This window comes from Capricornis sumatraensis, chromosome 21 (assembly GCF_032405125.1).
Source record: "Capricornis sumatraensis isolate serow.1 chromosome 21, serow.2, whole genome shotgun sequence".
In the NCBI taxonomy this organism is placed as follows: Eukaryota; Metazoa; Chordata; class Mammalia; order Artiodactyla; family Bovidae; genus Capricornis; species Capricornis sumatraensis.
The window spans coordinates 38,038,755-38,056,845 of record NC_091089.1 but is presented as its reverse complement, the minus strand read 5'-3'; the positions used below and the strand labels follow the sequence as shown (position 1 = coordinate 38,056,845).

Here is an 18,091-nt window from a genome sequence, read left to right as displayed (position 1 = left end):
GAAGCCGCGTGCTGCAACAAAGAACCCACGTGCCACAGCTAAGACCCAACCCAGCCATAAAAATAAATATTAAAAATAGAAAGACTAGCAGACCATGAGTTGGTCCTCTCAACAAGAAAAAAGACACAATTCTCCTCCTCAAGGGATTTTTCTTGGAAGAAACCACATTTAGGAAAAAGAACTACTCCATGAGAGGTGGAGTGGAATTACAGAGTAAACATGGATGTTGGAGTTAGATCTCCGGGCCTGGAATCTCACTTAGTCTCTTATAAGCTGTGTGACTCTAAGGAAGTTACTGGACATCTCTGGGCCTCAGGTTTTTTCATGTGTGAAATAGCAGTCATAAGGATTAACCGCAATGATGATGTGATACACTTTGGAAAGAGTGAGGCCATCTGTAGGGGCTGATTTTATCGCCATTCGGATACAGAGTCCTGTTGGTGTGGAATCGGATCATCAGGGAAGGCTTCGCACAATGGGCCAGTGAGATTCAGAGTGGACCTTAAAGAATGGCTGGAATCAAGACAAGGGAGGAAGAGGTTAGTGGCCCAGATCAAGGGCTTTTATAGGGCTTCCCTAGTGGTCCAGTGGTTAAGAATCTGCCTGCCAGTGCAGGGGACGCAGGCTCAAGCCCTGGTCCGGGAAGTCCCACATGCAGTGAAGCAACTATGCCTGTGTGCCACAAGCACTGAGCCTGTGATCTAGCGCCATGCTCCACACAAGAAAAGCCACCACAGTGAGAAACCCAGCTGCCGCAACTGGAGAAAGCCACGAGCAGCAACCAAGACCCAGTGTAGCCAAGAGTAAATAAGTCTTAAAAAACACTGGAGGGGACATATGTATATCTATGGCTGGTTCATGTTGCTGTATGGTAGAAACCAATACAATGTTATAAAGCAATTATCCTTCAATTTAAAATAATTTTTAAAAACCAAGCACTTTTATAGAAAAGGTGTTATTGTTGGATTATCCTAGAGAATTGAGCTTTTGGGGTACTTGAAGAGGGGCAATGTTTCATATATATGACACCTAAAGTAATACTTTGAAGATAAAAGTCTGTCAAGGAACACTTTCTAATAAAGGGGACCAGGTTAAAAAACAGACTGCTTGGACCCTTCTGTGCTCCTTCTCTGTTTTCCTCATGTGAGAACAATCTACACACCGAGGTCTCCCTCCGAAGACGGGGAGTTTCTAGGCTCAGAGAGGATGTCTGCCACTATTTTCGTGACTGAGGATTTGTGCTAATGAGTTAAGAGTAAAAACTGGTGAAAATGCTGTGTGTTTTTACAGTAAGTGTTACTTCTGGTCTCCATCAGTCTAGCATTTTTAAGCAGTCCCTGAAGTTTGCAGCTTTATATCCAAATCCTATTTTCAAACACAGATACACCGCCTTGGTGCCTACAACCAGTTCATTAGCCCTCGTGGGCGAGGCAAAGAGTTTTCTAGCACCAAACAGAAACCTAACGGATTTTTTAAGTGAATGTATTTATTCCTTTTACTCTATACAAACCTGAATGATCTGTCTATGACAGTTCTGGGTTTTTAAAAAGTAAAATGGAAGACAAATTAGAGAGGGTTGAAAATGACTGCCTGTCAGCATATTCAGAGGTTTCTCTGGCTTCCAGGAAAAAGGGGCAGGACTCAAGGTCCCTGTGTGTGGTTTGAGGACAGACTGAGGCTTGTGTTTTGATTTGAGAATCAAAACTGAACCTAAACTTGTAAACATTCCATGTTTTATTTTTTTAAAGGGTAGCTTTGCTAAAATGCAGATGAAACATTTTGTTCTTTGGAGTTTCTAGGAATAACCATGCCTGTCAGACAACCCTCAGATTATTTTAACTGTATCTCTGGGTCTATATGGTAATTTTTTGAAAAAAAAAAAAAAAAGATAATTATTCAACTAAATGCCATGCTCATTGCTGATGCCAAGCCCTCCCTGGGTTGGTTTGTATGTTTGTTTGCATAACCTCTAGCTCAGTTGATTCTTTTTCCACAGGCCTCGGCAGCCAGCAGGCAGATTCTTGTTTATTTAAATAAACAACGTAATGAATAAATCTGTGATGGATACCTACTACGTGCCACACACTGAGCTAAGAGCTGGGGATAAAACCAGCACCAATTTTCCTGCCCTAAGGGATACTGGGGACTTCCCAGGTGGCGCTAGTGGTAAAGAACCCGCCTGCCAAAGCAGACCTAAGAGACTTGGGTTCAATGCCCGGATTGAGCAGATCCCCAGGAGGAGGGCATGGCAACCCACTCCAGTATTCTTGCCTGGAGAATCCCATGCACAGAGGAGCCTGGCGGACTACAGTCCATAAGGTCGCAGAGAGTCAGACACAACTGAAGTGACATAGCACACACGCACGCAAGGGGTCTTGAAGTAGCGAAACCATGACAACACCGTGATGGGAGTCCTGTGATCAGGAGAGAGACCCCAGCAAGATAAACTTCAGCATAGGTTTCTTACAGGATGTGACCAGCTGAGTCTTGAAGAGCAGGGAGGGCTTAGCTTGGGGAAGAAGCCTGGGAAGAACATTCTAGGTGGGGAGAAGCATGCATGGAAAGGCTTGGGGGAGAAAGTGATGCAAGCCACACATTTCATTATGACTGAACTGGAGAAGCCTGGGGAAGAGCACAACCAGCTTCTCCAGGGAAGGTGCCGGGAGCCCTGGGGCTGGTTCAATTTAGGTCACACATCTGCTCCTTGACGAGAGCTCCAAGAATCTTCTCACGTGGTCCTGCATGGCTGGAAGGCTTGCTGAATAAAATAGACTGGATCCATTGGCCTACAAGTAATATATAAACCATAGCCATGCTTTAAAAAATGAGTCATCATTTTTTCAAAAGCTGTCGATACCAAGAGGGACAGTCAGCCTTGATCTCAAGCTGCTGGAGGTTGGATTTCATGGGAGTCACTTCTGGAGAGAGACACTCTTATTTGACATGCTATTCTTTATTTTTCACTTTGTATACTTTATTTGTTTCTACATTTTTAGTGGAGATATTTGACTGACAATATTATATTAGTTTTGATGTTGAACATAGTTGATTCAATATTTTTACAGATTATATTCCATTTAAAGTTATTACAAAATAATGGTTATATTTCCCTGTGCTATACAGTATATCCTTGTTTTTTATTTTATTCATAATTTGTATCCCTTAATCTCCTACCCCTCTTGTCCCTCCCCTCTTCCAACTGGTAACCACTAGTTTGTTCTCTGTATTTCTGAGTCTGTTTCTGTTTTGTTATATATACTATATTAGCTTGTTTTATTTTTTAGATTCCACATATAAGTGACATTATACAGTATTCATCTTTCTTTGTCTGACTTATTTCACTAAACACAATACCCGCCAGGCCCTTCCATGTTGTCGCAAATGGCAGAATTTCACTCTTGTTTATGACTGAGTGATATTTCCTTCTGTACGTGTGCACCACATCTTCTTGACCCGTTCTTCCACTGATGGGCACTTAGTTGATTCCTTATCTTGGCTATTGCAAATATTGCTGCTATGAACATTGACGTGCCTATATCTTGTCAAATTAGTGTTTTCATTTTCTTCAGGTACATACCCAGATGTGGAATTGCTGGCTCATGTGGTAGCTCTGTTTTTAGTTTTTTTAAAGAAGCTCCTTATTGTTCTCCATAGTGGCTATACTAATTTACACTTTCACCAATAGTGTACTAGGGTTCCCTTTTCTCCACATCCTCACTAACATTTGTTATCTGTAGACTTTCTGACCAGTGTGAGAAATTGTGGTTCTGACATTATGGTTTTGACTTGTGTTTCTCTGGTGATGTGGAACATTTTTTCACTTACCTGTTGGCCATCTGTATATCTTTTTTGGGAAAATGTCTATTCAGGTCTTCTGCCCATTTTTAAAATTGGCTTGATTTTTGATATTGAGTTGTATAAGCTATTTATATATCTTGGATATGAACCCCTATGAATCATATCATTTGCAAGTATCTTCTCTCATTCAGTAGGTTATCTTCTCATTTTGTCAGTGGTTTCCTTTTCTGTGCTAAAGTTTTTGAATTTAATTAGGTTCTATTTGTTTATTTTTGCTTTTTCTTCCTTTGCCTTAGGAGACAGTTCCTAGACATTTTAGAATGATAAATTTATAACCATAGAGAATTAATTCTTCTGAGAATGAATAAGAACAGTGGCTTTCATTTAACACTGCATCACTAACTTTTCCAGTAATATACAGTCAGGAAAATGCTGGGGGAAAAGTCTTCTTGGGAAATTATTATTATTTGGAAACCCACTTAGGCATCTTCTTGTGAACTGTTAAAGATTCACATGTCACTAAGGAGAAGCAGATTGTCAGGCCTTCGTGGTGAACTCAGGACAGAAAGTGGCAAATACCCTTGACTTTGCATCTCTTTTACTAGGATTTTATGTATAAACTTGACCTAGATGTTCTTTGCTGTGGAATCTCCTTGCAGATAAGTGAGTCACACTTGCCAAGAATGGCAGGGAGTCTGAGTGACACAATTTTGTAAATAAATTACAATGTTATTCTTCCACCAATGGAAATTAATATAAATGATAATACAGGTTGAGGACTTTTATAATACAAAAAAATTTAGGGAGTTCTAAACTATTTCTAGAGTCCCCAAGGCACTACATAATCATGAGAACAGCTAAGAACCTAGAGTTCTCAACCGACCAAACTGCCATTGGGATTTGCAACAAGTACGTTATTTATTTTCCTAAAAGAACGGCTTTTCCCCTAGATTTGATTTCATTTATACTTTTTGTTTTATTCTGTTTCCTTTATTCTGTCATGAAATGATCTCTTGTTGAAACTGAAAGATAAAATGTGAGCAGGTATGTGCATTAATCCATTGATTTCCAAATCTTAGTTGTAGAGAAAATGGACAATGTTACAGGTGGCATGGAGACATCTCGCCAAACCTATGATGACAAGCTCACAGCAGTGGAAAGCGACCTGAAAAAATTAGGTAATCTGCAGTGAGAGTGAACTATGAAGTTGAATCCCTGTTAACTCAGCAGTCCCTAACCTTCTTGGTACCAGACACTGATTTCATGGAAAACAGTTTTTCCACTGACCAGGGGTGGGTGGGAGGATGGTTTGGGGATGATTCAAGTGCATTACATTTACTGTGCACTTTATTTCTATTCTTATTACATCAGCTCCACCTCAGGTCTTCAGACATTACATCCCAGAGGTGGGGGACAGCTGCCCTAACTCAACTCTATGTAAATAACCAGTTTTTTTTTTTTTTAAGAATGACATGGTTCTAAACTCACATTCACCCAGAAAGACCTTAAACTTTCATGTTGTGTGTTAATCTTTCATCATGATTTAATTCAAAAGCTTTAAAATTTTAAAATTAAGGACCAATTTTGAAGTTGAATCCCCTCCCCCAAAAAAATACTATTGTGTACCAAATAAAATCTGAAGATCAATCCTGATGGAAAAAAAATCACAGATTCCCTTTATCAAAAGCTCTTTTATAAAATGCTTGGTAAATTCTTATTTGAAATATTTTAAACTGCACAATGAAGAAGGCAATGGCACCCCACTCCAGTACTCTTGCATGGAAAATCCCATGGATGGAGGAGCCTGGTAGGCTGCAGTCCATGGGGGTCGCTAAGAGTCAGACACGACTGAAGCGACTTAGCAGCAGCAACGGCAGCAGCAAACTGCACAAAATAATTGTAGAAATTAACTTTAAGAAATAGAAAATTCCAGCCTATTTTATCCTGTGATTTTTTTCCCCCAATTTTTAAAAGAATAATTTTGGTGAACTTAACAAATAGAAGGTTATTGCCTTCTTGTCATCCTTCCTAGTGCTCTAGAAACAAGTAAATTCCCCCTCCTTCCATGAGAAAAGTGTTCACCCAAGTTAATCTGTGCTGGTATTCTGCACCCTTTCCAATTCCTGAGGACCCAGGTTTAACAGAGATGTAGATTTTACTAATGCATGCAGTGAGCACATCACACAAGTTTTCTGTCCGAAACAGAGCACATTCCAGTTAGGAATAAAACTCTGTTTTATTCTTGGGAATCTGTGACCTCACTTGAACACGTCTCCATCCCACCAACCTGAGTAACACATGTGTCTGATTCCAGGGGACCAAACGGGAAAGAAAGCGCTCAGCACCAACTCAGAACTCTCCACCTTCAGGTCGGACATCCTGGATCTCCGTCAGCAACTTCGTGAGATCACGGAAAAGACCAGCAAGAACAAAGATACGCTGGAGAAGCTGCAGGCAAGTGGGGATGCACTGGTGGACCGGCAGAGTCAACTGAAGGAAACTTTGGAGAATAACTCCTTCCTCATCACCACTGTCAACAAAACCCTGCAGGCCTATAACGGCTACGTCACGAATCTTCAGCAGGACACGAGCGTGCTGCAGGGCAACCTGCAGAGCCAAATGTACTCTCACAACGTGGTCATCATGAACCTCAACAACCTGAACCTAACACAGGTGCAGCAGAGGAACCTCATCACGAATCTGCAGCGCTCTGTGGATGACACGAGCCAGGCGATCCAGCGCATCAAGAACGACTTCCAGAACCTACAGCAGGTCTTCCTTCAGGCCAAGAAGGACACGGATTGGCTGAAGGAGAAGGTGCAGAGCCTGCAGACGCTGGCTGCCAATAACTCCGCCTTGGCCAAAGCCAACAACGACACCCTGGAGGACATGAACAGCCAGCTCAGCTCCTTCACAGGGCAGATGGACAATATCACCACAGCCTCCCAAGCCAACGAGCAGAACCTGAAGGACCTGCAGGATGTGCACAGGGATGCAGAGAACAGAACGGCGGCCAAATTCAGCCAGCTCGAGGAGCGCTTCCAGCTCTTTGAGTCAGACATTGTGAACATCATCAGCAATATCAGCTACACAGCCCACTACCTGCGGACGCTGACCAGCAACCTGAACGAAGTCAGGACCACGTGCACGGACACGCTGACCAAACACACGGACGATCTGACCTCCCTGAACAACACGCTGGCCAACATCCGTTTGGATTCTGTTTCTCTCAGGATGCAGCAAGATTTGATGAGGTCGAGGTTGGACACGGAAGTGGCCAACTTGTCAGTGATTATGGAGGAAATGAAGCTGGTGGACTCCAAGCATGGTCAGCTCATCAAGAATTTTACCATCCTGCAAGGTAAGTGGAAATTCTGAACTTACGTTGTTATCTATGATTGTAGAACAAATGACCCTAAAGCTCGACAGTTTAAAACAATAAGCCTGTATTACTGTGTAGTTCCTGAGGGTCAGGGATTCGGGAGTAGCTTAGTGTAAGTCGGTGGTTTGGGCTCAGTATCTCTCATGAGGTTGTAGTTAAGATGATAGCTGGAACAATAGTCTTCTTATTTATCTATTTTTGGTTGTGCTGGGGCAGGGAGGTCTTTGTTGCTGCTCACAGGCTTTCTCTAGCTGCGGCAAGTAGGGGCTCCTCTCGTTGCAGTGCACGGGCTTCTCAGTGCAGTGGCTTCTCTTGTTGCAGAGCATGGGCACCAGGTGCTTGGGGGCTTCGGTAGTTATGGCACCTGGGTCTAGTTGCCCCAAAGAATGTGGACTCTTCCTGGAACAGGGATGGAACTCATGTCCCCAGAATTAACCACTGGACCACCAGGGAAGCCCTGGGGCTGTAGTCTTCTGAAGCTTTAATTGGGGCTGAGGAGCTGCTTCCAAGATGGCTCATTCATATGGCTCTTGGGCTTGTTGGTTATTGGCAGGTGGCCTTGATTCCTCATCATGTGAAATTGCTTGAGTGTCCTCACAGCAGGGCAGCTGGCTGCCTCCAGAGCAAATGATCCAAGAGAAACAGAAAGAAGGAAGCCAAGATGTCTTTAGCCTCAAAAGTCACATACCATCATTCCACCATATCCTCTCCTTTAGACACAAGTCACTAAGTCCATCTCACACACAAAGGGGAGGGGAATTAAGTTCTATTTCTTGAAGGGAAATAGAAGGGAAGCATAACTAAGAATTTGTGGACAGTGCTTAAAAGTGTTCCATTAAATGTTTGTGAATGAAAGACTGGTTAATTTGGAATTTTTCAGTGCCTAGCTATTTCAATGCCATTACAAATTGGGCTCCTTTGGAAGAAAGGTTCAATCTCCTAGATCATGGAGTGACCATTAAGAGATTGCTATTTCCAAGTGCCACGAACAGTGGATGATTGGCCATCACAGTAACTGTCAGGCCACAGAGGAGGGAAATGATGTGACTTACATATAAAATCTGAGTTTTACTCCAAACCAGGGCATCCATATAAACTGAAAGTCCTTGGACCAGATTAGATCATTTTTGAGCCTTCAGGAAAGCAATAATCATCAGAATGACTTCACTAAGAAGAAAGCCAATGGATTTCATTTTATTTCCTGACAGTAACAGAGATAGTATATTGTTTAAACTAGGAGAATGAAAAATAGCATATCTGGACTTCAGCGAGGCTCCTGGCAGTGATACCCTTCAGAACAAGGTGGAGCAATCAGTGCTGGATGAATGATCAGTTAGATGGGTTTATTGGTCGTATTCATTTGCATAGCAAATTACTAAAAACTCAGCACTTACAGCTCCCATTTCTCATCTCACAGTTTCTGTGGTCAGGAATCTGGGCACAGCATAGGTGTATCCTTTGCTTAAGGTCTTGCCCAGGTACAGGCTCAGTGAGGGGCTGTGGTTTCATCAGAGTCTTGACTAGGGAAAGCCTCATTTCCACACTCCTTCAGGTTCTTGGCAGAATCCATCTGTTGGCAATCTGGATGGTAAGATGGGCTGTCAGGTCCTAAAGGTCACCTCAGCCCCTTGCCATGTGGCCATCTCAAACCATTGCAGCTTCTTTACACCCAGCAAGGGAGTCTCTCACTCCAGCCTGCAAAGATAGAGTCTTATATAATGGAACCTAGTCAAGGGAATGACATCCCATCACCTTTACCATATACAGTTGGTCAGAAGCAAGTTACAGTTTCCATGCTTAAGGGGAAAGGATTATACAAGGGCATGAGTCACTGAGAGTCACCCTTGGGTGTGACTGCCATGCTAGTTGAATGAATATAAAGAGTGATAGTTAAATGAGGCCCTCTGAGCCTGGAAGCAGAGCTGAGTGGCAGATGGCAGGGACCGCTCAACAGCTTTGCCAGGACTAGCATGAGGACGTGGATGACGGCCAATACTTGTGTGATGTGAAACTGTGTATACTAACTAACAGGTCAGAGAATGTTGATCCAAAATGATCTGCAGAGGCTGGAACAGTAAAGAGATGCCAACAAAATGAAATAGATGGGGGAGACATGAAAATCCCCACTTGTAGATAGAGAAGACCAAATACAAATGTTGATGGGGTGGCTGGTGGGCATGACTTTCAGAAGAAGTGTGCATGAAAAGTGTGGGGCATTTTAGTAGACTGTAAAGCAACTCAATGTGTCTGCCAGGGAAGCTCATGTGATCTTTTGCTGTATTAATAAAAATATGATATCCAAAATGAGGGAGGTGATACTCCCTCCTTTTAGCATGGCAAAACCACTCCCCAAGGATAGTGTGTATGTTGGGAAGCCTGATCAACAGGGGATGCTCACAGACCAGCACGCTCAGAAAAATAGGACCAGGGTGAGTGATGGGGTCTAGAAATCATGTGCTGTGAAGAAGGATCGAAGAACCTGGAATTTTAACCTATAGGAGAGACTGCTTAGTGGGGAATAAGGCAGCTGTTTATAACTATTCAAAAGGCTGTCATGTGGAAGAGATTTTAAATGACATCTGAGGCACTCCAGAGGATGAAACAAAGACTAGTGGGTACTCATTAAAGGAAAATGTTTTAGTGTTTATATAGTGTTCCTTATAAAAATTGCTGTTGCTTGAAAATATAATGGGTTCTGTGAACCGTACATGTGCCCCAGCTATAGAGGGGCTGGACAATGCCTGTCAGGGGTACTGTAGGTGAGAGTCATACTCTGAATAAAGAGTGGGCTTTCACACAGCCAGACAGTTCTTCAGTGTTTGATTTATTTATTACCTATATTTATTATTTATTTCTTTTCCCCTATTCCTTCTCAACTGAAATTCAGAATGAGGGGAAATCTCAGCAGACTTGCAATCTCATAAAATAAGTGCTTTCTAATTGTCTCTTAAAGTTGTAATACCCTCAACAATCCTAACATGGTATTCTGGATATTTTCTAGCTATAAATGTCTTTGGAGATGTCATTTCCTTGGAGAAGGGGGGCTACAGTCCATGGGGTTGTAAAGAGTTGGCCACGACTTAGCGACCAGACAACAACAATAAATGACAATAAATAGATTAACAATATCCAGATTCAGATATTTATTAACAATAAATAGATTCAGAGCCTGGCTTTAAATGAATTAATGTTTCCGTTCTGATTATTTTTATCAACTGAAGTTAAGTATGAGTGTAATGAGGGCTTTTCATGAATTACCCCTGTGACACCCACTCTGTAAAGCAGGTGCTCAAAAACTCATTGCCAGTTATACATAAGGAAACTAAGCCTTCTAGGGGTTTAAAGAACTTGCTTAAATTTACAGAAATGATAAGTAGCTAAATGGGATCTGAGCCCAGACTGTCTGGTGCAAAGCCTGTGATGCAAACCCCACAGATAATCACAGAGAATGCATGCCCTTCCTCCTGGCCACCCCAGGGGAGCCTATGAGGCCAAGGAGATGGGATTTCACTCTAAATGTGAGGGGGAGTTTTAAGGAAGGTGGTGACATGACCTGATTTATATTTTTGAAAGGTCATCCTGGATGCTGGGGGAAGAACAGATAACCAGGAAGTGATCCTGGAGGCAGTGTTCCAGTGAGGGGTGACAGACCCATTGTGGGTGACTTGGGATGGATGGTAGCAGCATGCATGACCAAAGTGGGTCTTCTCAGTCAGGAGGAATTCTGGAGAGAGAATCAAGGGTAGCCCTGCCCTTCCCCAGATGATAGCCCTGACTGGCCTTCTGTGACCGTGCCTGCAGGGTGAGGAACACATGGGCTGGAGGGGCTGTGAATGTTCAGAGCCCACCCAGATCCCTTTTTGATCACATTTGGTGTGCAAGACCCTGGATTTCTCTCTCCAAAGTGTCCCAAGCCCAAAGGGTACATTGATGGAGTGGAGTGCTGTGGGCAGAAACTGGACACGGGATCAGGCCAGCTTTGAGGAGCTGGACAAGGCTCATGGATGGATCAGACATGAGCAGGGCGGAGGAATGGGCATCTCCTAAGTGTTTAGCTTGAGCAACAAGGTGGATGCTGGGAAAGATTGAGGCCAGGAGGAGAAGAGGGCAATAGAGGATGAGATGGTTGGATGGCATCACCGACTCAATGGACATGAGTTTGAGCAAACTCAAGGAGATATTGGAGGACAGGGAAGCCTGGCGTGCCGAAGTCCATGGGGTTGCAAAGAGTCAGAGATGACTGAGCAACTGAACAACCACAACAAAATTGAATCCTGTCAACAATGATCTCTACCTCCATAAACCCCAGAACCTTATGAAAGGCTTTTATTGTTGTTGTTGCAGATAATGTAACATTTTTTAATCCTAATTTGGCACATGGAAGACTTCATACTTCATAAAACACACCCTTAGGTAGCAAGTTCACCTCACACCCTAAGCTACTGCTACAATACATGCAGGTGTAAGTCGCATCCTCCTAGTACAACCAGACAATTCCCTGCACCTGCTCTTCTGGGAGGACCGTGAGGTTTAGTGATGAGAACGAGAGCCGTAGAGCCGGAGAGCCCTGGAGATGAGTACCAAGTATCTGTCCACCTATTACAGTTATAAGGACTTAATGAGATAATGTAAATAAAACAGGGCAGTGCCTGGCAGAGGCTTAGCTAATATTCATACCCAAGTGTGAGTATGTTCAGTTCCTGTCCAAGTTTTTCCCTCTGCTGTAGCCCCAGCCAGTACATCACCATGGAAGACAACATTCGTGCCCACAAAGAACACAGTTGTACAGACGCAGGCTTTAAGGTTGACAGGAGTTCAGAAGTTCTTACTGCTGGCTTCCCGGTGCCCAGCCCTGGAGAGGAATCAGACTGGCTGCTGCCACTCTCTGACTTTCCCTCATTTTTGATCCATGTTATCTATTTGGTTTTGGCTCTACTCTAGTTACGGTGTGCGGGCTTCTCATTGCAGTGACTTCTCTTGTTGCAGCACCCAGACTCTAGGATGAGTGGGCTCAGTAGTTGTAGCACATAGGCTTAATTGCTCAGAGGTGTGTGGGATGTCCCCAGATCAGGGATCGAACCCATGTCCCCTGCAGTTGGCAGGTGGATTTTTAACCACTGGACCACCAGGGAAATCCTGATCCACGTTTATTGAGTGTAGGCATTCGAAGGCGTTGAAGCACACCGTGGCCAGTTGGTGAGAAACAGTGGCTTAAATATATCCTCCTCTGTGGACAAAGAGCTTCCATGGCTTTCCAGATGTCTGACTATCTTGAACATGAGGTCAAGAACCAAATTATTCTTTAAAATGTTTGCCAAATATCCTGTCTTAAATTTCCTTTTTATTTGTATATGCCTTTTCACCTAAGCCCTGCAGAATGACTTTTTCATATGTGGGTGTTAAATAAATGTGATTCATTTCACTGCGTGAGAAGAAAAATATGTCAGATGATATTACTATTTTTCTGTATCTTCCAGCCTGACCACTTGTGGTTCTAAAATAAAAGTCTCCACGATGTTGAGTGGCAGTAAGAATTAAAGTGTTTTCTCTATTTTCCGTTAGGCACAAGCAATTTTTTTTGGAAAACAAGTTGTAAAGTTATTTCAGGGGTAGGATACGGGGCTTGGCCCTTAAAGCCTGCAGCTTGGTGGCCAAAGCAGCAACAGCACAGTATTTAAAGTCTCCTATCCTCTTTAAGATGTTTGTTTAAAGGATTCTAGTGTTTAAAGCTCCTGGCTCTGGAGCCTAGAAGCCTGGGGAGGAGGTTTTGCTGACAGTGCAAACACAGCTGTTCTGAGTTCTGGTCTTGGTCATATACAGGCATTCCTGGAGCCTTCATTTGACAGCTTTACCAGCAACATGGTATCCTGGCATTTCAGAATCCCAAGCCAGGGGAGCTCCCTGGTGGTTCAGTGGTTAGGGCTCCACACTTCATTGCACGGGACACGGGTTCAATCCCTGGTCAGGGAACTAAGATCCCACAAGCCACATGGCAAAAAAAAAAAAATCCCAAGCTAGGCAGCCAACCACGTGGCCTCGTTTTCTGTTCTGTACAGGACATCATGTCTGCCCCACATGTAACGTCACCATTTTCTCAACTCTGAATTCAAGGTATTGCATGGGCTCATGAATACTGTCTTCTCATTTATTTCAGAGTTTTCACTTTTAAGGCACTATCAGTGGCTTATATTTTATTTCATTTTACTTTGACTTTAACAGCTGCCCCCACCAAAAAAAAAGAAAAGATTCAAGTAATACCTAAAATCCTAGGATCATCCAGATGCCAAAAGCTATACTGGCATCCCAGGTCCTTGAGGAAGATATACCCCTAGCATTAGTGATCAGCTTTGTAGGGGGATCCAGTCCTAACTTTTGAAATGGTTTTAGCTCTTTTTCTTAGTGATTTTTAGAAAGAAAGAAATAGCAAATATCTAGGTCTTAAGGAGCAAGCAAAGTATTGTCTTAATGAGACAAGTATATGAATGAATGAATCCCCAAGGACAGGGCATACAGAGTACATTTTCCCATAGCCCAGTGTTTGAAGGCAGAGTTCCAGCCTCCGGCTCTAGCTCTGTGATATTTTCCCAAGGCTGGGACAGCTGTGGATGAAGACGTGGGTCCTAGCAGTGTGCCTGCTAGGAGTTTATCCACAGCCATGGATATAAAACATTATATTAAACTTTTCAATATAACAGAGAACATATTTGTTTTTTTAATTGGAGGATAATTGCTTTACAAAGTTGTATCGGTTGCCCCTTTTGAGCCTCCCTCCTACCCCCACCCCGGCTCTCTAGGTTGTCACAGACTGCTGGGCTGGGCTCCCTGTGTTATAAAGCAGCTTCCCACTAGCTATGTATTTTACACATGGTAATTTATATATTTCAGTACTACTCTTTCAATTCATCCCACCCTCTCCTTTCCCAACTCTGTCTGTTCTCCACATCTGTATCTCTCTTTCTTCCCTGCAAATAGGTTCATCAGGACCCTAGACTCCATAGGTAAGGGTTGATATATGATATTTGTTTTTCTCTGACTTACTTCACTCTGTATAACAGGCCCTAGGTTCATCTACCTCAGTTCAACTGACTCAAATTCATTCCTTTTTATGGTTGAGTAATATTTCATCATATATATATACCACAACTTCTTTATGCATTCATCAGTTGATAGACATTTAGGTTGCTTCTAGGTCCTGGCTATCATAAACAGTGCTGCAGTGAACATTGGGATACATGTGTCTCTTTGGATATGCAGATAATCTATTTGTGATGGATATAGTGCTTCATATGAAAAATTCAGTTTTTATCCTAATCCAGCTAGGAAATCCATCACAAGTAGGATTTTAGACTTTATCCAAGGCAAAAACTTGCATCTCCTCCCAATATTTTATTCCCTTCCTTCTCAACATCTGGAAATTAGTATCAGTTGGTATTTTGTGTTGACTGTGAGGTCTGCATTTTTATGGCATTTTAAAAATAAGCCATAAAAAATTTAAAAAAAGAAAATAAAATAAGCCATGATTCTTTGTGGAGGGAGTGAGGATATTCAAGTGTAGCTTAGGTTCAGAGAGAAATAGCCAAACACCATATATTACCTGACCCCAGAAAGAAAGAAGATTCATGAAAAGCTGTCACCCCAGGTAAAGGAGTCTTGGATTCATGTCAGGAGGGGAAGAGAGAATCGTATGTCTTTGGAATTCTGTTGGCAACCAGAGGAGGGTGTTCTGGAAGAAATACAACTCTCTGCCACATGGGTCTGTCGGAACATTCAGAACAGGAAGACAGGCCCTGGAATGGGCACCATTTCCTGGCCATGGGTGGACTCATTTCCCATAACTTGCGAGTACAGCACCAACCCGCCATGAATGATAGAGTGACACTGGTTATTGGCAAATCCATAGAGAGAATAAAGAACTTCTAAAGCACTTGAATTTCCCGACAGATCTTCCTCATTATTTTGATTTCTTAAGGTCAAACATAGAACATGAACAAAACCGAAGTAGTTGTGTGTGTGTGGTGGGGGGGGAACTACTTTTATTTTTGCCCTTATTTCAAATAAATCAGATTTCTGTTTGTTTTGGCCTATTGTCAGAATCGTTCCACTAGAACCTTCCATCATGCTGCGTGCTTTACAGAGGAACATACAGGCCACCTTCCCCACTAATACTCTCTTAAGGCATTTTTTCTCAACTACACAAAGGAGCTAAGTTACCTTTTCGAAGGTGAAGGTGAAGTCACTCAGTCGTGTCCAACTCTTTGCGACCCCATGGACTGTAACCTACTAGGCTTCTCCGTCCATAGGATTCTCCAGGCAAGAATACTGGAGTGGATTGCCATTTCCTTCTCCAGGGCATCTTCCCGACCCAGGGATCGAACCCGGGTCTCCCGCATTGGAGGCAGACGCTTTAACCTCTGAGCTACCCTTTTTAAAGGAGATCCATCTTGCAGTAAAAACTCACCCTCTGTCTTTCCTAAATGGGTAGGCTGTTTAATGAGTCTCCTCAGGTTAAACAGGAAAAAAAAAATCAAATTATGGATATAAGATCACAGGATCGGTTCAGAAGTATGAATAGAGTTGGGAAGATATCTCCCCATGGCCAGTCTTACTGGCAGCCAGGGTCAACCTGATACATAGATTGAGTGGAGGTGGCTTCTTAGAATGAGGTAAAGGTCACCAGGCAGGACACTGTCACCCTAGAATCCCTCCCTTCTAGTCTCTGCTGGACCCAAAATGTTAGCACTAATGCAACAGGCTTTCTTTTTTTATATACATAAAAATACTTATTTATTTATCTTTGGCTGGGCTGGGTCTTTGTTGCCGCGAGGGCTTTCTCTAGTTGGGGCAAGCAAGGGCCACCCTTCCTTGCTGTGTGCAGGCTTCTCATTGCAGTGGCTTCTCGTGTGCTCTAGGGCACGTGGGCTCAGTAGCTGCAGTTCCCAGGCTCTAGAGCACGGGCTCAGTAGTTGTGATGCGTGGGCTGAGTTGCGCCTCAGCGTGTGGGCTCTTCCTGGACCAGGGACTGAATCTGTGCCCGCCACATTAGCAGGTGGATTCGTTACCACCAGGGAAGCCTGCGGGGTTTTTGACCCATGAGGCACATTGATTTGAGAAACACTTGCTAGATAATGACTGTGGCCTGTAATCTAGCTACTAGATGGGGAAGGGTCCTCGAAGAAGAACAAGGACTAAACATCACAGAAGGAGGGAAAACTTCCACCTGGAGTGACCTGGGAGGATTACATGGGGGGTGAGCAGGAATTTTCCAGATGGCTGTGGGCAGAGGGAATTCTGAGAGAAGAAATTTGCACAGGTGCAGAGGAGGATGAATCAACACACGTGAGACCAGGTCCTGGAAGCCTTGACACCAGAGGACCAAGAGGGTATCCTGGAGCAAGTGGGGTCCCGAGCTGAGTGCAAGGAAGACAGATGTGCGAAAGACGCAGAGTGAGATGCATGGAGAGGGATCAGGTAGGAAGGGCAGTTGAGAGGTAACCGTAAAAATCTACCAGAAAGACAGAGGGGATGGGGGAGAGAGGAAGAGAGAACCCCGGCGCTAGGATGGTGATGAGACGGCTGTGATGGTGCAGTGGGATAAGAGATGACGGGAGGAGGGCATGAACAGCAGAGGTGACGAGGTCAGTGTAGACACGCCAGGTTGGAGATGCTGGTTGGACATCCCAGAGAAAATGGACCACCCACGAATGGGATGGAGATGAGGCCCCAGAGGCCTGGAGAGCTGATGGTAGGGAGGAGTCAACAGGAGCAGATGGACAAAAGTCAGTAAGATGGATTCAGGAAGAAGGTGTTTCACCCTGAAGTCTCTGACTTTTGGCGCAGATAACCCTAAAAGGAACACACTGAAGCCAGCGCTAGCCCTAGTGCGTGCTAGTTTGGCATAAACTCACTTACAGCTCCGTAGAGGGTCCGGCCTGAAAGTCCAGGGGCAGTGTCATGGGTAGGCTCAAGGGAGCAAAGCTGAGCCCAGGACCTAGGCTTCTGCAGAGGAAGGGCAGAGATGGAGGGCTGGCCGTGGCTGTGGCTGATATGTGGATGCAGTGATGTCCACCAGGGCCTGGGGTGAGAGGGAACAGAGGTGGGAAAGGCTGCTTCACCATTCTGTCCTGACCAGCCAGTGGGGAGGTGTGCTGGTGAAGGGGGACAGGCAAAACTGAGCGTGGGAGCCCCGCCAATCCTGCCTCTCCCCTGCACTTCCATCCTCCCAGCCTCCAAGGCTCTGGGCTTCCATCCAGAGAATGGGTGCGGAGCTCTTACGCTTATTCCTGTAGAATAGCGAGATCTCAGATGCCCTAAGATTCCAGGCAGCGGACTATTTGAGCACAGTGTCCTCCATGATGTGTTCATTTCAACACGAGAAGCCCTGAATTCCTGCCCCAGCTCCTCCCCCTGATGGTAACTGGACGTGTCTTACTCCCATGGGTGTGCTATGTCAGTCACTCAGTCGCTCAGTTGTGTCTGATTCTGCGATCCCACGTTAAGTGAACCGCCTTTTGGAGCAAAGAGAGATGAGCAAGTATTTGCTTCCCTTCCCCCAACTCCCTCCCTGCCTTTTTAAGGGGGAACTGCTTTTTCCTCCTTTGGAAAACGATTTTTTTTTTCCTCCCTTGCCAGTGAGATGCTGCACCTGTTTCTTTCTCTAGTCTACCTTCCCTGTGTGCTGTGCTTAGTCGCTAAGTTGTGTCTGATTCTTTGCAACTCCATGGACTGTAGCCCACCAGGCTCCTCTGTCTACGGGGATTCTCCAGGCAAGAATACTGGAGTGGGTTGCCATGCCCGCCTCCAGGGGAATCTTCCCAACCCAGGGATCAAACCCAGGTCTCCTGCATGGCAGGTGGATTTTTACAGTCTGAGCCACCAGGGAAGCCCAAACCCTATTTGCATTATTAGACGCAG

General features: G+C 44.2%; 1 protein-coding gene across 1 annotated transcript in view; it reads left to right on the top strand.

Annotated features, from left to right (window-relative positions):
* Positions 1-18,091, top strand: part of COLEC12 (collectin subfamily member 12) — a 177,274-nt gene that overhangs the window by 144,900 nt on the left and 14,283 nt on the right. Inside the window, exons 4-5 of the mRNA XM_068993921.1 lie at positions 4,878-4,976; positions 6,113-7,159. Of these exons, the coding sequence (XP_068850022.1) occupies positions 4,878-4,976; positions 6,113-7,159 (1,146 nt within the window). The remainder of the gene's footprint in view (positions 1-4,877; positions 4,977-6,112; positions 7,160-18,091) is intronic.